The sequence below is a fragment of the Pseudonaja textilis genome, chromosome 11 (genome assembly GCF_049901715.1).
Source record: "Pseudonaja textilis isolate UNSWEBS1 chromosome 11, rPseTex1.2, whole genome shotgun sequence".
Lineage (NCBI taxonomy): Eukaryota > Metazoa > Chordata > Lepidosauria > Squamata > Elapidae > Pseudonaja > Pseudonaja textilis.
In genome coordinates this window covers 362,345-377,956 of record NC_142000.1, presented here as the reverse complement: position 1 = coordinate 377,956, position 15,612 = coordinate 362,345, and the positions used below count along the sequence as shown (strand labels likewise).

General features: G+C 41.6%; 1 protein-coding gene across 4 annotated transcripts in view; it reads right to left on the bottom strand.

The window, feature by feature from the left end:
- Positions 1 to 15,612, bottom strand: part of HYDIN (HYDIN axonemal central pair apparatus protein) — a 343,587-nt gene that overhangs the window by 225,397 nt on the left and 102,578 nt on the right. For all 4 annotated transcript variants that reach the window (XM_087940240.1, XM_087940242.1, XM_087940241.1 and 1 more), the window contains exons 15-17: positions 10,158 to 10,258; positions 2,597 to 2,732; positions 2,017 to 2,181 (exon numbers count right to left, since the gene is read on the bottom strand). In XM_087940240.1, the coding sequence (XP_087796366.1) occupies positions 2,017 to 2,181; positions 2,597 to 2,732; positions 10,158 to 10,258 (402 nt within the window). The remainder of the gene's footprint in view (positions 1 to 2,016; positions 2,182 to 2,596; positions 2,733 to 10,157; positions 10,259 to 15,612) is intronic.

Here is a 15,612-nt window from a genome sequence, read left to right as displayed (position 1 = left end):
GTGAGACCTATGATACACAAAGCCTGCTCATTCTTTCGTTCATAATCCTGTATCAGTTTATAATCCTCTTCATCGTTAGGATTTAAGTTTGATACATCTGGTGGGTTTGTTATTATGTTCCACAAACCTTCTCTTCGTAGAAGTAAACTACATTTCATTGACCATGAAACATAGTTTGTTCCATCTAGTCTGGATATCATGGACAGATGTGGCAAATTTACTTGTGCCATTGCTCTTGTGATAAACAACTATTTAACAAACAGTTTGTATTTACAGTAATGTGCAACTCCCACCAGCTCTCACTGTTATATCCTGGTTAGTTAGACTGTGCACACTGCTGGGCCCATAACCAATGTTAGTGTTTGGGGATAAACCCCCAAGCAGAGTATGCAGCAGCAGTCAAGCCAGGCTGGCAAATGAGAGAGAGAGTGGGCCCAAGAGTATACACACACTGGAGACAAAAACACTGTTTGTGGTTTTAAAATAGTTATTTAATGCACACAGAGATTAAGAAGTGTCATTCAGTCCATATATCATTATCCAGTATATCTATCCAGTTATCAAGTCCATTAACAGTAAATACAATGTCCTTATCTGCTTGTAAATCTTCTCCTCCCGATACCTTTCTCTCAAAGACAACGCTGAATCCTCAGCTCACTAGGCAAACAGTCCTTGTGTTCAGTTGAAATGGTATCTGGCACAGTAGCCATCCAGAGTAAGCAGATAGACGTTCCAAAACAGCAGGCAGCAGACCAGGAACAGAACCAGGTGCATCCAGAAGCCGCGTCTATTACGTTTCCCTTCCTACCTTTATTACTGCCTGCAACCGCACCCACAATGACATTGCAGTTTCTTGTGCTTAAAGCTACAAGACACTTAATCCTAGGTTTACATATTTATTCAACCCAAACCTGGTTGGTGTATCCATATACCCAACAAGATGGCAATAACATAACTATCTGTCCCAGGAGAAACTCTCACCCAAGGAACAGCCAACAAACTAAACATTCAGAGAGAAGTATTGAAGTTGGAGTTGAAGTTGAAGTATTGCACTGGCTTAGGAGGGTTTTCCCTTCTATCGCTACAAACATTATTGCACCTGAGGAGGCTTGCATTTCAGCCTCCTTTCTGAAACCTAGGGAGTATATACATTCTTAGGATCTTTGTTCTGTCCATATCAAGTGCTTCAATATCTTGAACAGTAAAACTATATGGAAAAACTTCTGTTTCTCAAATGAATGATGCAGTAGGGTAAAGGTAAAGGTTCCGGGATGATGCTCATCTCTGTTTCTAAGCCAAAGAGCTGTCCAAAGACATCTCTGTGGTCATGTGGCCAGCCTGACTAAATGCCAAAGGCGCACAGAGCATTGATACCTTCCCACCAAAGGGTTCCCTATTTTTTTACTTGCATTTTTTACATGCTTTTGAACTGCTAGGTTGGCAGAAGCTGGGACAAGTAACGGCAGCTCACTCGGTTATGAGGCGCGAGGGATTTGAACCGCTGAACTGCCAACCATCTGATCAACAAGCTCAGTGCCTTAGCCACTGAGCCACCGTGTCCCATACTGATGCAGTACACATTCCCAATTTATTTCCAGAATAAATTAGAAATAAACATTTAATTGTAAGGTTTTAAAAGGGATTTTTCCTAGATCTATATTCTAGACTCAGATCTAGCCACTTACATATGGAATTTTTAACCATTCCCAAAACACTGGCACACACCCATATAATACTATTTTGCTATGGATCATCTGGAGTACCATTTTCAACCATTCTTTGTTCTAGTGTCAAATACTAGAATAGTAGATCCTAGGATCCATCTCAATAAATGATCTGCCTCTTTCTCCTTCTCTAGTATATCTTCTCACATAAAGCAAACCAATGAGCTTATCGTTACCAATGGATTACGACCTTTTCCTGTCCTCCTATGGCAGAGGAACTTTATTGAACTTACCGTAGGCAATACAAGATGTAATACAAGCCTCTTTATTCCTGCTCATTCAATCCACTCACCAGGGGAAAGTCTTCATTCCCAAAGATAGCTATGTAGGCCATTGTTTCCTGGTGGCCTTTTTCCTTGACTTCCAAAGCTAATGGGATTTCAACTGTAGCATGAGGTGGAATAATACCACAAGGCGCTGGACTTGAATACAAGATGGTGGGAGAGTTCTTATATTCCTAGGTGGAGATAAAGCAGTAAGAATTACTTGCTTGAAGTATTTCTGTTTCTATGCCATCACCATCTGTCTTCCCCAATAAAATCCATGTCTTTTCTTTATGTATTTTATCATTCATGATAGAGCTCTGAAAATTTATTTCAGCAAACTTTTCAGCAGTTGTTCTCAATAGCATAAAAGCAACAAAACAAGAACTTATCCAAACATCCTTAAATAAAATGTAAACAAGAGTACAGTTCAAGAAATGAGCTGGGCTAAAACACTTTTCTCCTCTTTTCTATAGCAGGTTGTTAAATCCACCTTGCTCCTACGGATGTTGCAGTTTCATCCTCCTGTACAAGACCATCAATATGAAGGAAAAGTCCCCTCCAGAAGCATTCATATAAGGAGAGAGAAAAGTCAAAAATCCAACCAACCTGGGAAAGAACACCATAGCACCCTGGAAGGTCAGCTTCATTAACAAGTTTTGCCACTTGTTGATACTGAAAATTCAGGAAACAACGTCCAAAATTCACAGTGGTGCTAGCCACATGTAGTGGAGGTGTGAGGCATCTAGTTAATCAGAAAAACAAATCAATAAAAAGATCTTTTAAAAATTCTAATCCACAATGGAGATACAGAGAATAACACATGTATAATTTTGAAAAAGTTTCATCATCTTGTTATTAGTTATCTGAGGATGTAGGTTTCTAAAACTTCACACAGTACATTAAAAGTGAAGCTGCTGGAAGTCTCAAGAGGGCCTTGATATTTCCCCAGTAGTTCAGGTTTTTGAGGCTTGAGGGCCATATTTCACAGAAAATCAGACTTGGATCTGGAAATCCCAGCTAGAGGTGTGTCAAGCATGTTCGCAACGCTCCGTCACTTTCCTCAGGCTCCAGTCCTTGTCAGCACCATGTGACCTGCCTCGTTTATGACAAGCCAGTGTGTTTCTCTAGAATTCCCTTTGCTATTTCTCAATCAGATTTCAAAATGCCCTACCAATCTCCAGAAAAAGTGAGCAAAATGAACTTATAAGATAGCTGCTGCATAACTAACATGCTCACACAAGTGAGTATCACCAAAGGAGACTGCTGTAAACCTATAATGATCCATCTTCAATTGTAAAGGACAAGCAATCAAGGAATATGCTGCTGCAGACTAACACTTAGTCCAATGACCAGGAAGGCCTTGGAAAAGATAGTCAAATGATATGATATGTCTACAACTACAAAGTCTGTGACACTCTATGGAAGTGAAAGTCATATTTTGAAGAAGTGGGACAAAAAGAATATTGATGCTCTTGAACTCTGGGTTTGGAGAAGACTCCTGAGAATACCATAAACAGCCAAGAAAACAAATGAACAAACAAGCAAACAGTTTTGAACAAATCAAACCAGTGTCCTCATTTAAGGCAAGTTATCCTACTTCAAATATATTATGTGAAAGCCATTTACTCTGGACAAGGTTCTAAGGCTGGGAAAGGAGGAAGGAAACAGAAAAGGAGGATGACCTGCAGCTGGGGGGAATAATCAGTTATAGCAATGATGAGTGCACAGAAGAACAGAACAGAGTAAAATGGTTGGAAGGGACTTTGGAAGTCTTCCAGTCCAACCTCCTGCTCAAACAGGAGAATCTATATTATTCTATATTGAGCTGTGGTGGTGCAGTGGTTAGAATGCAGAACTGCAGGCTAACTTACTGCTCACTCCAGAAGTTCAATCCTGACAGACTCATGGTTGACTCAGCCTTCCATCATTCCCAGATCAGTAAAATGAGGAACCAGATGGTTGGTGGCCATATGCTAACTCTGTAAACCACTTAGAGAGGGCTGTAAAGCACTGTGAAGCAGTATATAAGTCTAAGGGCTATTACTATTCTGTAGAAATGGTTGTGCAATCTCTTCTTACAAAGCTCCACAGATGGAGCGCCCACAACTTCTCGAGGTAAGCTAATCCATTGATAAATTTTTCTCACTGTCAGAAAGTTTCTCTTTAGTTCTAGGTTGGCTCTCTCGATTGGCACCATTGGAAGACCTGAAAGACTTGATCATGGACAGACCCCCCTGGAGAAAATACATCTATGTGATCACTAATAGTCAACAACCACTTGATGGTATGTAATCAATCAAAATTCAGTATCTTAATCCTTGTGTCACATTTGAAAAGTCATGTGAACATACAATCAAATTATTACAACTACAGTTCTAATTGTAACATTTGAGAATGACATTCTATTTAATTGGACTAAAATGCTGACAACTAATTCCTGACTTCCTGTCTCTGGAACTTCTCTGGAGTTACTTTCCCCCTCCTTTGCTGGTACTTTGCTTGTGTGGAGTGACCTTTCAAAGTTACAATGGCACTGAAAAAAGTGGCTTATGACCATTTTTCACATTTACGACTGTTGCAGCATCCCCACAGTCATGAGAGGCCAGGAGAGGAGATGCATGCCTCAGTGTGAGTGATACTGAGTTGGCCACACCCAGCCAATAACATGAACACCAAGCCATGTCCACCCAGTTACATGACTACCAAGCCACACCCACCAACTAAGCCATGCCCACAGAACCAGTTGTTAAAAATTTTGAATCCCACCCCCGGCTGAGTGGTTCGTAGACTGGTCAGATCAACACGGAGAATTAGGTGCAGCTGGCTTGGAGCCAATGACTTGAGGTGGCTGAGTGGGCGTGGCCAGGTTGACACAACCACATAGATGTGGTCAGGTGGGGGGCACCTGGTGGGTGTGGCCAGGTGGCCACACAACATCCAGTTGGGCCATATCATATCTATTCTGGATCATGATAAGTGTCTATTTGAGTAGAAGGTATATTGTTTAGTTTTAGCATTTCTTTCTCTCCATGTATCTTTTAAATTTATTTCATCTACCTTATTAAAAAAAAGATTTAGGGAGAGTCTTTCTGTTTTGCTTTATTGTTTTCTGTGCTATATAGTCCAGTTTGTTGTCTACAAATCCATTAAAATCTCCCATCATAACTATATTAGCATAGTCCAGTTCGATTATTTTGATATGTAATTTTTTATAAAATTCTTCTTGTTTATCATTTGGGGCATAGATTGCAATCAGGAGTGTTATCCATTATCCATAATCATATTATTATCCATTATTTCCACCATTAGTATTCTTCCATCGTCATCAGTATAAATCAATTTCGCTGGAATAGTCTCTTTAATATATAAAACCACTCCTCTTTTCTTGCATTGTGTCAAGGAGGTAAATATTTTCCCTAGTTTTGGCTGTATCAACAATTGTTCATATTGCTTTATAATATGTACTTCTTGTAGGCAGATTATATCAAATTTTAATTTCTCTAATTTATGGAAAGTTTTCCTTCTTTTAATGGCTGAATTAAGTCCATTTATATTAATTGTAATCAATTTTTTCTCTTCCTTGGTTATATTTTATAATTAGGATTGGCAGCTCTTGTGGATCTTGGTTCACGTTGACCTTTGGCTTCCTCCTTTCCACCTACTGCACCTTCCTCTTTTTCAGTCATCATTTGGCAGTCCTCTTGGAATTCAATTAGTGAAATTTCTTTTTCTGCCTCTTTCTCTTTCCCTCTGAAAAATTCTGTATAAAATTATTCAGCTTTCTCAATTGAATCAATTCTGTATCTCTTGCCATGTGAACATTAAACCTTCTGGAATCAGCCATCTATAATTCACCTCTTTTTTAAGTACGAATTTGGTCAAGAATCAGTATTCTCTCCTCATCTCTCTCACTCTTCTGGGTACTTGTTTCAAAACCACAATCTCCTTATCTTTATATTTCAATGTTTTCTCTCTTGCCACTTGCAATATTTGCGTTTTAATGGCTTTCTTTGTAAATCTGATGTGAATTTCTCTTGGTAGGCTATTTCTCATTGCGTACCTTGTGAAGACTCGATAAACCTCATCTATTCCATCCATCATCTTCTCATCCGTTATTTCCAAAGCTTCAGCCAATATTTCTATCAATATCTCAGCTAGATTTTGTCCTTTTTCTTCCTCTATGTTTTGGAATCTGAGATAAAATTTTGATCTGTCCATCTCCCATCTCAGCATACCATTTTTATCTTGTTCAACCACAGTTAATCTGGAATCAATGTCTCCAATCTTCTTATCTCTTTCTTTATCTTCTTCTTCAATTTTTAGTAGTCTCTCATCATACTTCATCATCATTTGTTGGATGTTCTCGACTTTTTCATCGGTTTTCCCTGCTCTTTGTTCGATGTTCTCTATTCTCTTTTCAGTATTCTCTGATCTTGTTTGAATGTTTTGAATTCCTTGCATAATCATCTGCACTTTTTCTTTTTCTTGTTCTTTCTTTTGCCTTAACATTGTCTGTATTAAACGTTGTCCTCCAGATGGTAGAGAGGAGGAAGTAGAAGTTGAAGAACCGGTAGCTGTTAATTTCCTACTCATTTCAAACAATTCAAAATCTTCAGGTTCTTCTAGACCTTAATCCGATTGTAAAGTAACCAATTGCGATTCCAAATAAAAATAGTAGGAAAAGAGAAGCCAAATAGTAATAATAATAAAAAAAGAAAAAAGAATTTCTTCAGGTTCTTGTATACCTTAATCCAATCAATTAGTTAAATAACAATGCAAATTCAAAAATGAAGGAAAAAACCATAAACATACACAAAGGAGAAAAAGTTGTAAAATCTTAAAAAAGACGGGAAAGTGAAGAATAAAAAGCTTTTAAAAAAGGAAAAATTCTTCAGGTTCTTCAACACCTTAATCCAATTAAGAGGTCTCAAATATAAAAGACTGCATAAGAGAAAAAGAAAAAAAAAGCCAGGAAGATAAAAAGAAAAAAAAAGCCAGGAAGATAAAAAGAAAAAAAAAGCCAGAAAGATAAAAAGAAAAAAAAAGCCATGAAGATAAAAAGAAAGAAAAAACCAGTATTGGGGGTAGATGGAAAAACAAAATACCAGAAAATCAAATAGAGAAAAAGAAAAAAAAGGCTACTCCCTTAAAAAGAAAAGGAAGGGAATCATTAATACTAAAACTTTTCTTTTAAAATAAAAAACAAATGTAAAAAATTAACTTCCAAAGACAAGCATAAAGAAAAAACAAGCAAAGACAAGTTCCAAAGAACTAAAAGTCCAAATAGCTATTTCAAAAAGTAAACTGTTGAAGAGGGGTAGCACAGCTTAAAAAAAATCAAGAAAACACACTGCACTTTGTTTAGTTATACAGTTATTATAACACTCTTCTCCAGAAACTTATCACCTTTTCTTTTTCTATAATCTTCAGCACCAGACTCCAGCTGTTGATAGAAACCCAGAAAAGCACCTGCAATAATACTCTCCCATGCTCTTCCCTCTATCTTATCAAATAGCAATGTCCTTGAAAGAAAGTCTCAATTCTTTCTTTCTCAGCTTTGTCTGGTCACAAGAGAAATAGAATATTTCCAAGCCTCTAGTTGGCAGTGTTACAAAGTTTCTTTGCTTTCACTTTCCCCCTCCTTTTCCAAGCAAAATGCAATAAGAATTAATAATAATAATAAAAAGATATTTTTAAAAAAGAAATAACTAAATGGGAGTCTCTAGCCTAAAATAGTTACAAAATCAAAAAGGAGAAAAAAATAGATGAAAAAGAAAAAACCACTCCAGTTTCAAAATATAAGATCATGTATAGAAAATCCAGCAATGAGAAAAAAAACATTACTTTGACATTCCTGTTTAAAATCGCCGCTTAATCACTTCTGTCAAAACTTTTACAGATTCTTTCTTTTCCTTAGGGTGTTTTTTCAGATCTTAGAATAAAGAAAAAATTCTCACCAAACCGGCACACTCTCTCTTTCTGTTCTCTTCCGTTTCGGAGCTGTCCCAACTTCATCAGCATTAATGGGTGCCTCTTTGCCACTGGCAAGAAGAGCTTCTCCTGGATCTACCAGGGACTTTGTGGCATCCCTGGGATCGACAGGATGCGCTCTTCATTTTCACCGTCTCTTCGGGACGGTTTAGATCCGATAGGATCATCCAGGAGCAAAGATATCGGCAGCGATCTCAGACCTCCAAGAGCACATGCCGTATCATCGCGATGCCATCTCCACCCCTCAGTAAAATATGATCATTTTCCAAAGCATGAATGAATAAAAGTATAGTCAAATGATTGATTAATAATGATACCAATGTATTTAATATTGGATTGAAAATATGAGACCATATACAATCTAATTGTAATTGAAGACTACTAAATGGAAGCACAAAACAATTTGTAAACCAACCGGCACACTGTATGTACGTACAAGGAAGATGGCCTGATGTTTTTATGTCTTGTTTGTTTATGTGTTTTAAAAACTAATAAAAAATTTATAAAAAACAAACAAACATCCAGCTGGGCAACTGGATGTGGAGCCAACTCGGTGCCCAGCCAGAACAAAAATCACCTGGAGATGTGCTGGCAAACGGGAAGTAGGGTAGTGGCAAAATTTGAACGGCAAGGGATGGATTTCTCCCCACCCCCATTTGCAGAAACACTCCATTTTTCTCTCTCTTTTCTGACAAGAGGTTTCCCTGCAAAGTTTGGTGTCTGGTTCACAACATGGAGCATGTGAGGATGATGAGTACTCACTGTAATTTCTACATTTCTTTAGAGTTATAAATCCTCACAAAGCACATCCGTTTGCAACAATCTCACTGAATCAGGGAAGGGATTCATCATTGGTCAAATCCACAAAAATGGGGAGTGGGGGAAATGGAGGAGAAGGAGGAGATAAACAGAAGGAGGGGAGAGTGGATATTTTAGATTTTCAGTGCAGTTTGACGTAGTTCTTGCTATGACTCCCTCTATCCCCACAAATGCTAACAATTTGATTTGGGATGCCACCATCTATCTCTATGTTCTGATATTCTTTTTCATATGGTAAACTAGTTTTATAGTTATATACCATGTGTTATGCTTTATCCAGGTACTAAATTTTTAGATTAACACAATGCATGTAATCAAAGCTAATATTTTTCTCTGGTTCTTATTCCAGCCATTTATTTCTCTTGAAATATTCTGCTTCCACATGTAGTGTTGAGAAAGTCACAGTGAATAGAAGATGTACCAGTTTGTTTTCTTTGGTTTCCTGATTTTATTAGTCTATGTCTTCCTTATCAGTTTTCCCCACAATTAATGTCATAAACAATCCCAACTAAATGTAGAATTCTGGTTTCTTTGTTCGTTGGTCTACATTCTGATATTCTTTTTTTTAAAATATGAACTAGGCAAATGTCCCTTTTATTTATGGGTATGCACATCATTCCTTTGGATCTATTAGGAAAGAGATCCTTATCTGGCCATCCTGCCAAGATTACAAGCAAAGGTAGCATAAGAACATAAACCATAAGAGTATGAAAAACCACAATGATAGCCCAAGCCTTGTCTCATCCTGCATTCTAAGAGACTAGACAATCACTTGTCTGAAATGATATAAGGTCTCCTCAGACAGGAGAAAGAAAAATTGAGTGTTTCTGCAAATAGTGGGAGGGGGGAGATAAATAAACCCAGCCACTGTTCTTCCCTGCCAAAGGGAAGGAAACCTCTCATTGGAAAGGAGAAAGAAAAATGGAGCATTTCTGCAAACGGGTGTGTGTGCGTGTGCGTGTGGGGTGGGGGAATCCACCTCTTGGCTTTCAAACTTGGCCACTTCCCTGCTTCCCATTGGCCAGCATGTCTCTGGGTGATTTTTGTTCCGGTAGTGTTATGAGTTGCTCCACATCCACATCCAGAACAAATTGCACTGGGCAATTTGTTCTGCATCCACCCGGCCACACCCATATGGTTTGGTCCACCTGGCACACCTACCTAGTCACCCCAAGCCAGCTGCATCTAATCCTCCGTGTTAACCTGGCCACAGCCAGCCAGCCACACCCACCTGGCTGCAATGAGTCGTCCCATTCCCTATTCACTCCATCCCCTTCTATGTATCTTGTTTAGAAAGGAGACAAAGACTGGAATCCCCACAGAGGCCGCAGCATTGCAGAAATTATATAAAGAGTACCTTGCTGAAATTGGGAGGGCCAGCACATCCTCACCACTACCCTTGATGTCCACTACCAGGGCAGTTTCATAAGTCTTCACTGTGTTTGAACATAAGGTCACCTGCAGTTGAAAAGGAAAACAGGGATTCTCAAGTTGCTGAGAGATTATTGCCATCCTAGCTTGGATATTTGCTATTACATTTTATTTCTGTGCTACAGCTCTTTCTTACTTATGGCCACAATGCACAACAGGGACCAGGAAATTTGCTGTTAAGGTGATTAGCCATTGTTATTCAGCTGTGTGTCCTGTCACATCTGTACTACGGTAAAAGAATAACAGGTTTGAAAGGACCAAGGAGGTCTTCTAGTCCAACCCCCACTTCTAGCAGGAATCCCTATACCATTTCAGGTTGTCCAATCTCTTCTTTAAAATGTCCAGCGTTGGAGCACCCACAACTTCTAGAGGCAAGTTGTTCCGCTGATTAATTATTCTAACTTCATTAATTGTTCATGTGAGGTACCACACTCAATTATATGAGCTTTTTTGCTGCATTCAAGCCTATCCAAGCCTGTTTTTGTTGGGACTGCAAGCAAGCTTTCTTTCTTTTGAAATAGAGCCTGGTCCTACATTGATCGCCATGGGGATGAGTTCCATGATGAGAGAGAAATTGTCTCCATCCTGGGAGAAAACCTGCTAGAGGAAGCATTGGAATGGTTTACCCAACTCCATGACCATGATTTTGAATTTTCCTTCTAAGCCAAAACCTAACCAATTCTAAGAAACTGAGTGACATGGAGCGTAGGTGGACAGATTGGGAGAAGGAGGCTTTTCCTTTGTAATGGACCCTCTTGTCCTAGAGGCATTTTTTGGAAGGCACTAAGGAGCCATTCGAGGTGTGGACTGATCACAAAAACCTCGAGGCTCTAAAAACTCCTCGAAAACTCCCCCAAACAAGTTCACTGGGCTCAATACTTTAAGACAGGGGTCCCCAACCACCGGGCCGCAGACCTGTACCGGTCTGTGGATCATTTGGTACCGGGCCGCAAAGAAAATAAAAATAAAATAAAAATGGCGGCTTTCTTCGCCTTCGGTGAATGCTGCTGGGATCAGGGATCAAGGACACAAATGAAAGAAGGGGAGGGAGGAAGCAACCAAAGCCCGTCCTGCTCTCCGGCTCAGCGGCTCCGGTTTCCTCCCGCCTCGTTCCTCTCTCAGTCGCTCTCTCGCTCCTCCACCAATCCAGGAAGAAACTGCTTCAAAGAAGCCGGCAGGGTGGCTTTTCCTGTCGGCACAGCTCCTCCGAAGTGCCTGTTCACCCCCACCCCGCCGCCCGCGGTTCAATCCAGTGCTCCGTTCTGCCTGCCTGCCTGCCTGCCTTCGTTTCTGGTTGTTTCGGAGCAGCTTTGGCTGAGAATAATAACTATTCGCCTCTTTTACTTAGCCAAAGCTGCTCCAAAACAACCAGAAACGAAGGCAGGCAGGCAGGCAGAACGGAGCACTGGATTAAACCACGGGCGGCGGGGTGGGGGTCAACGGGCGCTTTGGAGGAGCTGCGCCGACAGGAAAAGCCACCCTGCCAGCTTCTTTGAAGCAGTTTCTTCCTGGGCTGGTGGAGGAGCGAGAGAGTGACTGAGAGAGGAACGAGGCAGACACCTGAGGGATAAGGCTGAGGGAGGCAGGGCTGAGAGGCGGGGCTTCTCAGCCATCCTGCAGGGACTTGAGCCGCAGAGACAGCCACGGGCCGCTGCCGCCCAGCGCTCAGTTTTGAAGGTGCTCCTCAGCCCGGTGCAGTTCCTGAATCTGCAGCTGAAACCCTCCGTTTTAAATGTCCCAATAGAAGAGAATATCTGTCGCTCAGGGTTGCAATGAGGAGGCATTGGTGCTCCCTGAACTTGGTGGTTTGCTGGTAGACGTTTTATTACCCGACTAGGTAACAACATCAGATATTATCTAGTCAGGTAATGAAACGTCTGCAAGCAAACCACCAAACTCGGACTCCTCCCCCTCCCCCCCTCCTTGAAAAAGTGTCTCCCCCCCACCCCCGGTCCTTGAAAAAGTGTTTCTGCGTGAAACTGGTCCCTGGTACAAAAAAGGTTGGGGACCACTGCTTTAAGAGATTCAATTTTAAACTGAAATATATTCCGGGGAGGGGGGGATTTATTGGCCAATGTCTAGAAAACTCCAAATTGACAGTCGCCAAGAGGAAATAGTGCACGCCATGATTTCAGAAGCCCAACCTGCCACCCAAGCAATCACCAGAGCCCAAGCCAAACACCATTCTGAACTCCCTGAGAATAAACCAACAGCTGATTTGAAAGCAGTACTTTTAAACGATCCATGGTTTGCCGAGAATCAAACTGATTTGACAATGAGTGAAGGACTGGCTTGGAAAGGAAACAAGATTTATGTTCCCAGTACCCTGAGATTGATGGTACTAAAGCGCAGTCATGACTCTCATGGACTGTCATCAACTTGTTCTCCAAGCAAGCCCATTTCACAGCATGTAATGGATTACCTTCTGCCAAAAAACTAGCAAAACTGTTTGTGAAGCATATTTATTGACTTCATGGAGTGCCTTGTCGAGTGATCTCAGATTGAGGCATTCAATTTACTGCTAAACTACCTCAGTTTTCCATCCTTCTTGTAATAGAGCATCTGAACGTGTGAACGTCATGGTGGAACAATATATTAGATCAGGGGTGTCCAACCTTTCACCTTCCCTGGGCCACATTAGAAGATGAAAATTTGGTTTGGGCCGCACATAAAATAAAATAACAGTAACAATACCTGATCATCCAAAAAACCATAGAAAACATAGTTAACATATTAAATTTATTTGGAAATGAAGTTAGTGAGATGTTTTTATTATTAATTATTTATTAAAAATTATTTATTTTTATCACGGTTTTTTATCATGGTTTATTTTCCGGCCAAATTTTGCGGGGAAAGCTCGCCCGCCTCGCGCCTACCTCTCCTCCTGCAAATGGCCCGGCTGGATGAGGCAGGACTGGAAGGCAGAAGCAGCAGCAGTGGCGGGGGCAGAAGCAGCAGTGGTGGCGGGGGCAGAAGCGGAGGCGGCGGGGGCAGAAGCGGCAGCGACGGCAGGGGCAGAAGTGGCAGCGGGGGCAGAAGCGGCGGGGGCAGAAGCGGCGGCGATGGCGGTGGTGGCAACAGCAGGAGGTGGCGCTCTGACAGCACCTGCTTTTTCTGTTGCTCCTTGGCCTGGCGCTCGCCTCGCCCAGCCTCGCGCCTGCTTCTCCTCCTCCTCCTCACTGGCTCTGGCACAAAGGTTGGGGTGGGCACTGGGCCGCATTACAAGGTGACCTGGGCCACATGCGGCCCTTGGGCTGCAGGTTGGACAAGCCTGTATTAGATGTTAAGGAAATTATAAGCAAGAAAACTAGGCAGATCTATTGCTGTTTGCAGAAGTGGCTTATAATAATGCAGTACACAGTAGCACTGACTTGACTCCTTTCCAAATTACTACCGACATGGATTTTGTCCCTATGCCCAAGTTACCTAGAGAACCCCCAACATCCATGTCCTTAATGGATTGGATGGAATCATTAAAGAAAGGTTGGGAAAATACAAAAAAAGCTCTAATGCAGCCTTGTCCAACCTGTGGCCCAAGGGCCGCATGCGGCCCAGGTCACCTTGTAATGCGGCCCAGTGCCCACCCCAACCTTTGTGCCAGAGCCAGTGAGGAGGAGGAGGAGAAGCAGGCGCGAGGCAGGGCGAGGCGAGCGCCAGGCCAAGCAGCAACAGAAAAAGCAGGCGCCGTCAGAGCGCCACCTCCTGCTGTTGCCACCACCGCCATCGCCGCCGCTTCTGCCCCCGCCGCTTCTGCCCCCGCTGCCACTTCTGCCCCTGCCATCGCTGCCGCTTCTGCCCCTGCCGCCTCCACTTCTGCCCCCGCCACCACTGCTGCTTCTGCCCCCGCCGCCACTGCCCCCGCCGCTGCTTCTGCCCCCGCCGCTGCTGCTGCTTCTGCCTTCCAGTCCTGCCTCATCCAGCCGGGCCATTTGCAGGAGAGGTAGGCGCGAGGCGGGCGAGCTTTCTCCCCCCACCCCGCAAAATTTGGCCGGAAAATAAACCATGATAAAAAAACCGTGATAAAAAAACTGTGATAAAAAATAAATAATTTTTAATAAATAATTAATAATAAAAACATCTCACTAACTTCATTTCCAAATAAATTTAATATGTTAACTATGTTTTCTATGGTTTTTTTGGATGATCAGGTATTGTTACTGTTATTTTATTTTATGTGCGGCCCAAACCAAATTTTCATCTTCTAATGTGGCCCAGGGAAGGTGAAAGGTTGGACACCCCTGCTCTAATGGGAGCAGCTGAAGAATATAAAAAACAGGCAGAAAAATATACCCATTAACCCCTTGTTGTGTTTTGTTTATTGTATTTTTCAGGACGTGATTTTTTTTTCTTCGGGGGAGGGCGCCTGTCAGCTTTGTCATATTAGAAAGTCATATTAGCACCAGAAGCTTCCATGCTGCCACATTCTTGAGCATGGGAAGATGGGAGGAGAGATTTCATGGAGTGTATGTGGTTAGACATAATAGCATTCTTCTTTAAAGTCAGGGCCATGTTATTCCTGCACTTGGCTGAGGAGTAGTAGAGGGAATGTGTTAAATATGCATTGCACAACATTTACATGAATTTACATTATATGCAGAGTGGAGTCTGACATTGGTTCAGCCTCTGGCAGGAAGATTGAGTCCCATCAGTGGTTGAAGTGTTGGACAGCACCGGGTATAAAAAGCCGGTGCTGACCATGTTTGTTCACTTTTTGATTCTGGCTTGTAAATAAAGAGTTTCTTGCATTCCTGAGTCCTGCTCCTTCTCATCCGCACCCATTTAACAGAATGTCTCAAGTTGGAACGGATGTTGATTGGGGGATGTGATGGAATGAGGGGTGGAGGGGATGGATTTGTAATTGTTTACTTATCGGAGGAAAACCCAGAACGTTCAGATTCGGGTTTTCCCAGATGTGCCAATATAACTACTCTAATAACAGGAAATTTTGAGAAAATGCCTGTCTCAGAGTTTTTAATTGGAGTTGGATTTTTCTGGAACGCTGACTGTATCCTTACGATTTATATTGACTGTTTCCTAGTATGAATTGATTGCTTATTTGTACCCTATGACTATCATTAAGTGTTGTACCTTATGATTCTTGACGAATTTATCTTTCCTTTTTTTAAGTATACTGAGAGCATATGCACCAACACAAATTCCTTGTGTGTCTAATCACACTTGACCAATAAAGAATTCATTCATTCATTCATGACAAAGGGCCCCAGAGTTGGATAATGTAGATGACTTCCTGCAAGAGCTATCAGTCTGATTCGAGGATTCCTCCCAAGCCCAAGAAGCAGAGGCAGAGATAAAAATGATGAAGCAAAAAGGTCAGCCAGCAAAAGAAATCATCCAAGAATTCCGCTGCCTGGCCAGGAGAT